The sequence below is a fragment of the Mesocricetus auratus genome, unplaced genomic scaffold (assembly GCF_017639785.1).
Source record: "Mesocricetus auratus isolate SY011 unplaced genomic scaffold, BCM_Maur_2.0 Super-Scaffold_100029, whole genome shotgun sequence".
Lineage (NCBI taxonomy): Eukaryota > Metazoa > Chordata > Mammalia > Rodentia > Cricetidae > Mesocricetus > Mesocricetus auratus.
Genome location: NW_024429210.1, coordinates 9,168,598 through 9,181,943, shown reverse-complemented (window position 1 = coordinate 9,181,943; position 13,346 = coordinate 9,168,598). Strand labels below are relative to the sequence as shown.

General features: G+C 43.3%; 1 protein-coding gene across 3 annotated transcripts in view; it reads left to right on the top strand.

Annotated features, from left to right (window-relative positions):
- Meis1 (Meis homeobox 1) overlaps positions 1-13,346 on the top strand; it is a 138,829-nt gene that overhangs the window by 21,294 nt on the left and 104,189 nt on the right. For all 3 annotated transcript variants that reach the window (XM_040733161.1, XM_005070399.4, XM_005070400.4), the window contains one exon: positions 10,668-10,779. In XM_040733161.1, coding sequence (XP_040589095.1) covers positions 10,668-10,779 — 112 coding nt within the window. The remainder of the gene's footprint in view (positions 1-10,667; positions 10,780-13,346) is intronic.

The window sequence follows — 13,346 nt, the reverse complement described above, 5'->3', positions numbered from 1 at the left end:
CACACTGGCCTTGAACTCCTGTGTTCAGCTTCTCCTGTGGTTGGGACACATTTCATTGTCTCTGGCGCAGATACTTTCTTTATGAGACTCTCTGTATTCAGGCTTTCCTTTTTTCTTCTGTTCATGGCATGTGACTCCCCTCCAGCTTCCTACTTAGTAGAATTTGAACATTTAGTGCACTTGGATCTTCTCTAAATTACTCACCTATCCTTTGTGCCAGTTTTGAGATTTGGGTGAAGCTGGTTGTCAATACTTGTCCATTGCCCTTTAGCCATGATTATTCTTTTGCCTTGTAACTTGTTGGACGTATTCCTGTAAAAACCTGTTGTCTTCTGAGACCACAGCAAGGGCTTCGTGGGGTGATGTTAACAATGATTCTCCAAATAGAAGCAAGGCAGAGACTCCATCCGTGACTCGTGGATTCATCGGAAACGCCTTTCGAAACGTTCTGAGTGGTTTTTTTTATGTTTGTAGATCTTTGATTTGCTTTGTTCGTTTTTAAATTCATCTATGAATTAACTCAGCTATGCACATTAATAGTTCTGAGAATTTCCAAGTAGAGAAGGGAAATATGCCAGCTGTTGGAAAGCAGGTTTTTAAGAAGCACTGGGAAAGATATTAGATCTGGGCTTCTGCTTACTGCTCCTCCTACCTGTCAGGGCAACCAGGCCCAAGGTATTGGGATGAGAATACTGCATGGGCATTTAGACCAGGTGATGTAGATAAGAGCTAGCAGAACTAAAATATCTGACGGCCAAGCTGCTGTAAATTCCATTGAGATGTAATGTAAGACATTTAAAAATCACTCCCCATGTTGTTCTGCCTTACGCTTCTACACATTGTGGACACCTATTGCTGTGTTTGCACTAGTGTGTGCACATGTATGTCTTTGTGCACTTAGGTTTCAATGACTCCTGGAACTCACACAATCTCACCTGATAGAAAATTTTCATTTGGAGATGAAATACTCATTGGAGAGTTTTTATCAAAGACAAAAAAAAAGCACAGAAATTCTTTCTCCTCTGCATGCCTCATTACACAGAGATAGGGGATTCAGTGTTGGGAAAAATTATCATTTGTAGGACTAACTTGTGGTGTATGTGAGCTGGAAAATATAGAACAGATGCTGTCCTTGTTTCCTACCCACCACTGCTATATATCATATATATGATATCTGTATCATATACACAATATAATGCGTGTGTGTGTGTGTGTGTGTGTGTGTGTGTGTGTGTGTACAATTCACCAAAGTTGCCTAGTCATCAGGGTTTCACACTTGTACTCTTTGTGAAGTTACCAGTTAGCATCGAGGTAGTGATTGCTATGCCTTAGGAATGTCTAGATAGCCAACCAGATGTCTCTCTACATTAAGAGTTCACAGTGGCAAACACAGTAGGGCTTAGGCTCTGAGTAGAGGAAGTGTGAGTTTGATGATAGCCGCAGACCCTGGGAGAGGATGCTGAACTTCCATTGTCTTACCACAGATTTACCATCTGCTCTAGTCACCAAAATTAACCCTTAAGCCTCTGAGTAATGAAGTAAAAAAGACTATTTTATTGCCATGTTAAATAGGGGAATGATAAGATCCTAGACATGTGAGGTGGAAAATACCTATGATCTCAGGTATTCAGAAGATTGAGGCAGGTGGATCTCTATGAGTTCAAGACTAGCCTGATCTACATAGTAAGTTTTAGGACAGTGAAGGACTCAAAAACAAAGAACTTTGCAGGCCTACAGATTGGGGGGAGGTGGTGAGGTGTGAGGTGAAGGAAGAGGAGAAAGAGAGAAGAGCAAGGGGAGTCGGTGAAGACAGTAGGGTCAGGGGCACCCAGGAGACATCTTTTTTAAAAAGGCAGCAGGTAGTGTGTAAGAGTATCTGCTGCCTTTACAGGTGACCTGGGTTTGGGTCCCAGCACCCATGGCTTACAACTCCCACTAACTCCAACTGCAGGGGATCCAACACCCTCTTTTGACATCTGGAGGCATTGTGGTTGTGTCTTGTATATATAGACAAGCAGGTATATGCATGCATGTGAGTGTGTGAGCACATGCACACACGTCCCTGTGCACACACACAAATAAAATAAAATGGGATATAGCAAGACAAAGTAAAGCTAGCATTCTTTGGAAGAAGAGTGTGGGCCACCATTTGGGATTGTCTTCTTCTGTCACCAGCAGGTGCTTCCCACTCTTTGCCATCCTTCAGCAGGAGGTATGGACCTAGAGATGCTTAGTCTCAAATGTCCTGTTTAATGCTTGAGGCATTTCTGAAAACAGTTGAAATGTTTTAACCTTTATTATTAATTTTCATGTGCATGGGTATTTTGCATGTATGTTTGTTTGTGCACATATGCATACAGGCCTGCTGTGGTTGGAAGAGGATGTTGGATTCCCTGGAACTGGAGCTACACATGGTTGTGATCTCCATAACTGGAACTCTATATAGGTGCTGGGAATCAAACCCAGGTCCTCTGGAAGAGCAGTCAGTGCTCTTTGCTGCAGAACCATCTCTCCATTCCCTCCTCAAACATTTTACTATGATCCTTCACTTCACAGCATCTCTGTGTATCAAAGCATTAATTTTTGAATGCTTCTGACATTTATAAACAACTACAAGCTTAAAAGGGGACAACATAGATTTACTCCATTAAAACAAACAAACACAAAACAAAACAAAGCCTGGACTTCCTTTGGTTAAACAATTTTGTTTAGTGAGTTTCAAGAATCTTTTCAAATGCCTACAAAGAAGTTCACACTTTTTCTGAACTGCCTACTCAGAGGAACTGTAGACTCAGAGGAACATGTTTTGAGAACAAACAAGGTTCTCTCAAATTCCCATAAAATGTAGGTGTCTAATAAACAGTGACTGCATGGTGAGTTCTGGCTACGAGGCAGATGCAAATGGGTCTATAAGGATACCTGTAGCAGTTGCCAGTTTATCAAACTCTGAATCCTCATACCCGTGAATGTCTCAGCATCCCTAATTCCCCACTTTCAAGTCTGCGCTGGTAAATAGGACCCTGTTCTCACTGAAGTGGTGGTTCACTTGACATCTCCTTCCTACTTGCCCTTATGTAATTGCATCTTTCTGGCCCCTTTCCTTGAATGATATCTCTGGTTAAGGGGATTGTCAAGAATCACACTGGCTGATACCAAGTGCTTCTAAGAACCCAAGGAGGACATCTTAGAGGTGGGAAGTGGAAAGAAAGGTGACTAACTCTGGCTCTCCTAGTGTGGTGGGATGGTGCCATCCAGCAGCTCCATTCTCCAGGATAATGAGGATAATGAGTCAGTGTGAAGTTGTGTGTGGTGTGTGTGTGTGTGTGTGCATAGCATATGTTGACATGGGGATTTTTTGAGTGGGTTTGTACATGACCATCAAACACACGAGCATGTGTCACGTGGATTGGTGAGTCTCCTGATCTGGAAGGTTCTAGCTCTTCTGGGTCACTAGGTAGTCTTTGCTAGAGAGCCCTGGTGGTTTGAGAGCACATGTCTGTGTGTAGACAGCCTTCAGATTTTTAACTCTGCTTATTTCACTGGCTTCTTCATAGCACCCAGAGGACCTTTTCTCTGTCAAGATCACCACACTCAGTTGTCCACTACTTTTGAGGGAGACCAGGAGGGGAGAGTAGTTTCTGTTGTTGTTTTTTTAACAATAAAAGAGATTTAATTCTAGTTCAGAAAAGAGGATTTTGATATGAGTGATGACTTGGGAAGAAAGATCAGGCTATTTTGAATGCTATTAAGTGATTTATAGCATTAGATACCAAATTAAACTTGATGGGGTGGGAAGAAGCAGACCACTATGAAATCATGTTATTCCAAGGTGAAAATAAGATCAGTTTGCACTCTTTGAGAACATACCAGCTTGGAGAAAGCCTATCCTAGTTTGCTTCTCTGTTGCTGTGATAAAGATCATGACCAAAAGCAACTTGGAGGAGAAAAGGGTTTATAGAGCTTACAGTTCCATAGCACAGGGCATCGTCAAGGGAAACCGAGTCAGGAACTCATGGCAGGAGCCTAAAAATAGGAGTCTGGAGACAGGAGCTATAGCAGAGGCCATGGCAGAGCCCTGCTTGCTGGCTGACTGACATTACGGCTTTCTCAGCTTGGTTTCGTATGTAATCCAGGACCACTTGCTTGGGTGTGGCACCATCCACAATGGCTGGGCCCTTTCAAATCAATCATCAATGAAGAAAACGCCCCAGAGGCTTGTCTAAAGACCACTCAGATGGAAGCAACTTCTCAATTGAGGGTCCCTTTTCCCGGATACTCTAATTTGTGCCAGGTTGACAAAAACTGGCCAGCATGAAGCCCAACACAAGTGTTAATCATTCTATCAGCATTCTATCCTATGACCTGGGTTATGCCCGTACGTAGGTGTTTCAGGGTTGACTGGGTCAATGTGAATTCCCCCTATTAGACCTATAGTAGTTGTCACTTAGTTGAGTGCTGCTGTAATGCTTGCAATATATGTATTCTATATCTGGGGCACAGTTTTATAGTGTTTTTATGTGATTTTTTAGTTAGTATAAAAGCAGTGGACTACATCATGACATTTTCATACATGTACGCCATCCACGCCCCATCACCATTTGTTGTCCCTCCTTGCCCCTTCTACCTTCCCTCCCTTCAATTGCTCCAGGGGGACAGCCTTTATTTTTCAATGCTCCTTTTACAGATAAGGCCATTAAGGTTAGAGATGTTATGACTTGTTTAATGTCATGTAAGTGGTACAGCAATGTTTTAGGATCTGCCTAATTCTGTATCTTTTATCCTTTCCTTCCTTCCTTCCTTCCTTTCATCCTTCCATCCATCCATCCTTCCTTCCTCCCTCCCTTCCTTCCTTCCTTCCTTCCTCCCTCCCTTCCTTCCTTCCTCCCTCCCTTCCGTGCTTCCTTCCTTCTTTCCCTTCATGTGCTATGCTGCAACCAGATATTAGCGTATTTTACAAGTACTTGTGGTTGTTTTGTAATGTTTAATATATGCAACCATGATATTATGTACAATTTATCAGAGAAATCCTCTGTCTATTGATTAATCGATTAATTTTCTCAAAAATGTATTTGTGAGGCTGGAGAGAGGGCTCAGATGTGAAGATCATGTAGTATTTGCAGAGGACTGGAGTTTGGTTCTCAGAACCCCATGTTGTATAGCTCACAATTGCCTGTAACTCCAGCTCCAAGGGATCTAACACCTGTAAGGGACCTGCACTCAGGCGCACGTACCCACACAGAGCATGCATGCATACATGCACACACATGCTAAAAATATGTAAAAATGCATTTGTGTGTGTGTTGTTTCCTAGGATGGGAGGGAGATGCAGAGACGAATGAGACATTCTGAAGGGCTCATTGCAAAGAATTACAGATAGGTACAACAGGTCACCACAGAGCAATGACGTCACGAAATGAAGACGTGGGGATGAGGTGGTTTGAGAGCTCCAGGGAAAAGAGCCTCATCCAGGGACAGCGTGTAAGTGTCAGAGTAGGCTGCGTCTTCAGGGCAGAGCAGGTCATGGCAAGCAGAGGAGGATGGTGGGCTGAGGCTTGGAGTGACAAACGGCAGAGTATTTTACGGAGATCACATGTGGCAGTGCTTGCTGGGATCCGAGGAACAAGGAGAAGAGCGGCCCCCAGAGAGGAGCTGCAGGCTTTGGGAGTCAGGCTAATGAATTTAGATGGTACTCTGTGGACAGTAGAGAACAGGTCATTCACACCATTCCCTGAGCTCAGGCACGGGCAGGGCTACGCTTGATACTCAGGATCCCACTCACATGAGAACAGCAAGGCCATCCCTGCCTCCATGGAGCCCGAGCTTTAGTGAAACTCAGCTCTTTGGAAGCTGGGGAGATTTATGTGACAGTTATTTCGTGGTAAAAGTGGATAAAGCACGTTGACTCACTCTCATAATGGGGGAGGAGGCACAGACGGTTATTGGCTTTTTGTTTTGGTTTTGGGGGTTTATTGTTTTGCTGTAGCTTTGTTGTTGTTTTTGTTTTTTGAGGCAGGGTTTCTCTGTGTAGCAACTCTAACTGACCTGGAACTCATTTTGTAGACCCGATTGGCCTCGAACTCACGGAGATCCGCCTGTCTCTGCCTCCTGAGTGCTGGGATTAAAGGCGTGCGTCTCCACACTTGACAGCTATTGGCTTTTACCTCGGCAGGGCGGTATGATAAGAATTAGCATGGAGAATAAAACAGAGCAAGTTAACCAAGCTGTTGCACACCTGCAATACTAGCACTCAGGAAGTGGAGGCAAGAGAATTGCCCTAAGTTTGTGACCACCCTGGGCTATACAATAAGCTCTAGGCCATCCACTGAAATCCTGTCTTTAAACAAACAAGCAAAGCAATGACTAGGAGGCTTTGGGGGAAGAGTCTAGCCTGGGACATATCGATTGAAGTAGACGTCTTTGCATAGAGGTTGTTTATCACATATTTGGTTATATAAACCAAGAAGAATGAAGAAGAAACCCAATAGGTCAGTGGTTCTCAACCTGTGGGTCTTGACCCCTTCAACAAACCACTACTCCAAAAGCATTTACATTACTATTTGTAACAGTAATAAAACTGCAGTTATGAAGTAGCAATGGAAATAATTTTATGGTTTGGGGATCACTACAACAGGAGGAACTGTATCAAAGGGTTGCAGCATTAGATACAAGGTTAGTTCATGTATGTGCTAATTTACACTACACTAGTGAAGGAAATTTGCTCAAGAGAAATGTAAATGGTAAGGAGAGGCCCAGTCCCACCAGAGCACCTCAAATTCTAGGGTGTACGAGTCAGAGTATATTTTAAAAGTGAGGTTGCTGACATAGGGCTGGGAAAATAAGAAACAATTCTAGCTAGCTCCCTTAGCATTTGTTTCAGCCAAACTTCAGGCATGGGTTTTTCCGAGCTCTTAGAAGAGCAGTTTGAGCAGAATGAGCTCCTGTCCTTGTCCTGAGAGGTCAGGAGAGGTCATGGCTGCCTGCTACCAGATGACAGCAAGGTCCCCTCTCAACAGAAAGGACCTGCACTGAAGCACTGGAAAGAGAACAAGCCAAATGAGGATTTTGCTTTATTCTTAAGAAGAGAAGCAAACAAACAAACAAACAAAAAACCAAAACAAATAATGCAAGTGTTTGAGCTGCCGAAGCAAGAAAAGATGGGAAAAACTGTGACTTACTTCAAATGTTTTAAATTGCTGTCTTCTGAAACCCCAGAATTAGGAAAAAAAAACACACGAATGGAGTGAAGTCATTTTAGATGTAACCCATAATATTTACACATCAGCCAAAAGGAGCTTTCTGATGGAGTACTGCTTTCAGCTTCTCCATTCCACTTGGGACGTCCTGTTTGGAGTGTACCGTCGCACTGCCCAGCGTTGTAGACTCAGTGGGTTCAGAAGTCGTCTCCTCTCTGGCTTTTTGTCTAGGCTGTAACTACCTCTCAGGTTAGTGAGTCTTACACTTTTAGAGTCACATATTCCCTTGAGAATTTGGTAGAGAGTTATAGACATTACCACCCAGGAAAATTGTGCAAGTGTGTACTTAAACATAAGAATTTGTAAAAGAGACCCCCATCCCCAAAATATCTCATAGGTGGTAGGTAATAGGACTTCAGGTTAGGGCCTTTGTTGTAGTGGTTTTTCTCATAGATGAGAGCATGGCCACCACTTACTCTGAAATTACAGACACTGAAGCCAGCAAGAAGCTGAGACTTAATCTGGGCCCATGCTTTAAGTCCAACTCAATGCACTGTTGATTCTGTTCTGACAACCTTACTTTTCAAGTGGCCCCAAGCAACTCACAACTTCACAGATTTCTGCACTTAATCATATGCACATATTTTAATTTTCAAATAATGATGCTGTTTGGTGAGGCCACATATAGTAAGAGACATGTGTGATTCTAACTGAAACTCCCTGGTAGATGACTTTGGGGGCAATTCTTTCTGATTAGGGCTGTCTTACATGTTTATGCTGAAGGAGTTCATGAGCTGTTTCTGATACTTGCACTTTAATCTTGCTTAATGAACTGATGGAAGCACAGTTCTTGTTCTGTTTTGGTAACCCTGTAGATTTCTTCCGATGCTCAGTTTCATGTGACTACGCCATTCTTGAAATGCTAATATACAATGCTAATTCAAGAAAGGACCACAAAAGTTAGATTTCATTTCAGGGAGCTGTATTCAGTATTCACAGGCCTTCTGCAAGAGTATGGCTGTGAGAAGAATGCTGTTAGATGGAAAATACGGGTGCCTACTTTTGGCGAACACACAAATTTAAACATATAGGTTGCACAAATTTTGGATAAACTGAGGTGGAATCCAACACTTCTTGCATGAATGCCTGTATAATGTGGCCATAGCTGTGAGAAAAGAGGAGCCCTGCATCTAAGACCCAACACAATGAAAATGCAATGAATCGGAATGCCTCACAGATCATAGCGGAATCAGAATTTCCAGCAAGGAAAATCTTTTCATGGTGAATTAAGTGGTGGATGAAGAAAAATGGTGATGAAAAAGGTAGGCACAGATCACAAACACTGAGCTCAGGGCTCACCGCTGAAGATTTAAGAACCTTAGCTAAAGCTATGCAGAATAGAATGTGGAAAATTGAATTTACTAAACAATTAAGCATTGAATTAATCTACATCCTGCACAGTAGAAAAGTGGGGGAGGGAGCAGAGCAGAGCTGAATAAATCAGTAGAGCTCATTAAAAGATAGTGAATATATCAGGTCTGTTCTGGCAGAAAGGAGGACAGCTTCCTGTCTGACACGGAAAGATTCTCTGGGTCTACTACGTCACCTTTCTGGAGTCCTGCTCTTAATCAGATTAACAAACGTGTTGCTGATGAGGTTAGTCTGCCGCCCTGTATTTTAGCTTGTTATTGCTATCTTTTCTATTAATTACAAGTCAGATCACCAGTCAACAATAGTAGTGAGGGACAACATAAAGAAAATGAGAGGACCCAGGAGACATCACTCTCAGGATCTCATGCATCCTGAGACTCCCACGGGCTCCTGCAGCCTCCCACATGCCTTGCTGGTCTTTTGTTCAATTACAGTTAATGCAATAGTTTGCCATTTTCTCCTTCTAATTATATTTTCAAGTGGGATTTGTAGCACACAGAAAAACATCCTTTTACATGTCGAGGCACCGGGGTTTTGTGCCTGGCATTGTCTGTCCCCTGGGTGCTGTACCATTCTCTCTGCAGAGCTCTGAATAAACAAGTCCCCCTTTTAGAGCTGCAGTTGTACAAACTGAAAATTTATGCATTAACTGTTTGCATTCTGAGCATGTGTTGCAGATTACATCTTAGAGTGTTCTTCTGGTAAGCTTCAAAATAAGTGTCTGCGGAACACACTCCTCTCACAGTTCCCATAGCTCTCAATCACGGAATCCACACGTCAATTAGTGCTGGTGTTGAGAATATGCATAATGGGTGACTTAAACACACAAGTGATATGTTCCGTGGCTTGATTCCATTTTGGGGGTGGCACCAGTCTTCAGGCCAAGGGTGGGTTGAAGTGTCCATTAGAGGAGCATTGGGTCTCCCTTGGGGTTCCAGTGCAAGAGGTCTTGTGGACAGGGTCTTCGTTTTCTTGGCCCTGGATATCTGAATTGTTTGCTCTTGTCAGCGCTTTTTATTGTCTCTGGGATGGGTAAATGCTTTTCAAGAAATAAACAAAGAACAGTGACTCTGCTAGGCATATTCCACTTGTGGGAGGGCCAATAAACTTCACTACAACAGAGTCACGAACCATGACCGCCTATGACTGAAATGATGTATACATATTTTACATGTAAGATCATCTTGCCTCCCCACTAATAATCTTGAAGACAAACATTACTTCCCAGCCAAGACCCAGCCTTGTATTCTGCATCAGGCCTAACTGCAGGAGATGACCAGTGACTCATGAGGCTGGTTTTGAAAGCAAGCACTAGAAGCTCATTCAAGTCTTGTCTGGTGATGAAGAGAGATTTGGGAGAAGTATCTCCATGATTGTTTTCCCTAAGAATTGAATTTGCAGTCAATCTGAATGTTACTTTCAAATGCACCAGTGATAAGAAGCAACATCTGTTTTCTGTTCAATAGTACAAGAAGGCTCGGCATGGGGTGGAATGTACACAGTCCATGTAAATCTATTGCTAGTATCTCTTTGTGCCTCTGTGCCTGGTCCACTTGCTGTGTTCCTCCAGGCAAACAGCTGACACACACTGGCTGCTACAGTCCTAGGTGGCATTGTGAGATCTTTAAAGTCCCACCAGGTTTGTCTCCTAGAATGAAGCAGAGGCCTCTGGGAACACAATGTTAGAGATCATTCCTCCCATTTTGCATTTCTAGAGTGGCAGAGTACTCCACCAGAGGGTTAAAAGTTATAGTTAGACTCAAGCCTCAAGCAGCAGCAAAGTGCCCCCGTGTCTAAAATGTCTTTGTTTCCTTGTTAATAAAACATGCAATTACTTACAGACTAACTATTACAACCTGGATGCGGAGAGCGGCAGATTTTGAGTATACCTACGCAGCCCTGAGCTAGGACCAGTTTTGTAGACGAGTGGGAACGATGGCAATGTTGTCCCCTGTAGCCCCTCCCCAGTTTGTCATTGTCTGATGGGATCACACCCTGTTAACAGATGGCTTTTACTCAGATTTCTGATTTGTGCCCCCACAGCCCTCTTGGAATAGAGATCATGATGACACGGCATCCACTCGTTCAGGAGGAACCCCGGGCCCTTCCAGCGGTGGCCACACTTCACACAGTGGGGATAACAGCAGTGAGCAAGGTAGGAGAGGGGTTCTCATTCTCCCTTGCTTCTTGCTTCGGTTGTTAAGGGTTGGAAAATGTCAGGAAGTCAGTTCCTATCCCTAGAGCTTCTCCCAGAACATAAGTCCCACATAATGTGAGAATCTGTTCACCATGTTCAGTCTCTGGCCTGATTCTTCAGTGCCATCCCAACTGCCTGTCACCTGGTCACCTTCACAAATCAGCAGAGGCAAGATTAGAGATATCGATGAGAAGTTCAAATGTGTACAAATAGCATGGCACTAATAACCTAGTGTGATGTCCTCGGGGTTTTTCAAGGGATCATAAAGAAATCTCCACGGAGAGTCCCAAACAATATTTAAAGGTTCTTAGGAAGAGTTGATGACCCCGCTCAGTGTAGAGGCTCTGCCTGGAATGCACCTGGCCCTCAGTTTGACCCCAGCACTACCAAAAGTAGTGCATACATGTTGAAGTGTAATTCTTAGAAGGCAATTTGGCAACCTATGGTTGGTTTCCCTCTGCGTTGGGTCTGAGGCTGGGGTTTTATTTGTTTTCTCTGAGGTTTAGCTTCATTGCAAAGCCAGATTAGACACAGGAGGAAATCCACTTAGTTATGTGCTGCACTTCAGATGTATACTTTTGTCTACACGGGGATGTTCATGGACATACATGTTTTACAACAGCTAGTAAGAAATAAAGCTTAAGCATCACAGATGTCTTCAGCAACAAGGAAACTCAGTGTCCAAATGTTTTGGAGGAGGACCTTACTCCTGTGGATTTCGTGTGTAATTAAGGATTTAAAAAAAATTAAAGTTTGCATCTGGCTATGAAAGACTGCTTTACTGAAGTTGCCTCCCAGTCCACAGGAGGTACAGTTTTAGAATTTGATTTTGTGATCATTTTTAATGGAGTATTATTCATCAAGAAAGGAATTTGGTTGTCTAACTTCACTGGGACACATCAATTAGAACTACAAAGTCTATAATGGATTTAGCATGATTGATTGGAAAACAGGAGCAGGAGAGCATTTTTTTAGGCATATGTGTGGTATTTTCCCCAGAAATATCTTCTGCAGATGTAATTTTAAGCATTGGAGACATTTAGACATTTTATTGTTCAAAAAAAAGTTGCTGACTTCATCAGAAGTAGAAGCCTAGTAAAAATGGAGCCTGCAATAGTAAACCAGTCCAGAGCTGAGGCAGAGGCAGGTAACCTCTGACCTCTGACTTTTACTGGAAAATGATATGCAGCAGAAATCCAAGAGGCATTTTTTTCTTTCAAGTGTGTGTGTGTGTATGTGTTATGGGTTCAGTGTTCCGAGTGTGAGGGTGGCGTCAGCACTTTCCATGGGAGGCCTGGCTTGAAGAATTCTACTTACACTATGAGTTTTCCAGGTGTAAATGCAATCTAAATTCTTTTTCCTATAGCTACATGGGGTCACAGCCTAGAGTTTTGTTTGTTTCATTTTTGCTTTCGTTCCTTGCTTTGAAGAACATATTCAATCCAAGAATCAGAGGGTCATTTAGCTGAGGAAGTATAGAGCTTAGAGATGCAATGCCCAAGCTTCTAAACATGATCAGAAGAGAGGATTTTTGGAGAGCAAAGATCCAGTGCTAGGTCCTCCCCCTATAGCTGTGACCAGAAATTAGGAGTCTGTGTGTTTCTTTCAGTGGATCAGTGATCTCTGGGAGCTTAGTTGAGGATGACCTGGTTATTTCTAGGAGCCACGTGCCCTGCGTGGGACCAGCTTTTCACTCCTGCTGTTTATCTTTATACCTCTTACACTTACAGGCCACCACCTGTGGGCTTGAAAGGGCATTTTCGTATAAATGATCTCATGTGCATGATCTTGGTTGAATCATTTGTAAACAATCCCAGGTTTGGAGAGACGGCTCCAGTGGTTAAGGACACTGATGCTCTGGCAGAGGACCTGGGTTCCATTCCTAGCACCTGTGTTAGACAGCTCCATGACCTCTGTATCTCCAGTTCCAGGAACCTGACACCCTCTTCCGGCCTCCTTGAGTACTGTACACATGAGGTGCACATACAGATGGGCACGTACACAAATGTATATGTAACAATATATTTAAAAATTTCAAAAAATGAATAGGAACAACCCTGGTAGCAGACAGAGCAGAGGAAATCAATATATGCTAGGTAAGGTTTGGGATATGCTGATGTCCCCAGGCAATGCAGACCCACCTGCTACAAGTTTCCAGCATCTTCCTCACCTGCCCACCAAAGAACCTAGTCAATTACCAAGTCCCTTCCACTCTAACTTGTAAACAGCAAGAAAAGGATGGATAGCTCTAGTCTTCTTTGCTTTCCTGGTGGATTTTCTTTGGCACACAATGTTATTTCTGCCAAACGCAGGATGAGGTCTGAAAGTGTTGCTCAAACAACTTGTGGGCATTTCCATGCTAACCTGGACCCTTCTAAACCTGTTTCCTCATCCCAAGACCCGTGGAGCTGGGCCTTTGTACAGCCTCCAGATTAACTGTGTGCTACAGCCTCCAGATTAACTGTGTGCAGTGGCGTTGTATGCTTTCCCTGTCTGCCTCTTCTGGCAGGCATGGGAGTAAAAGC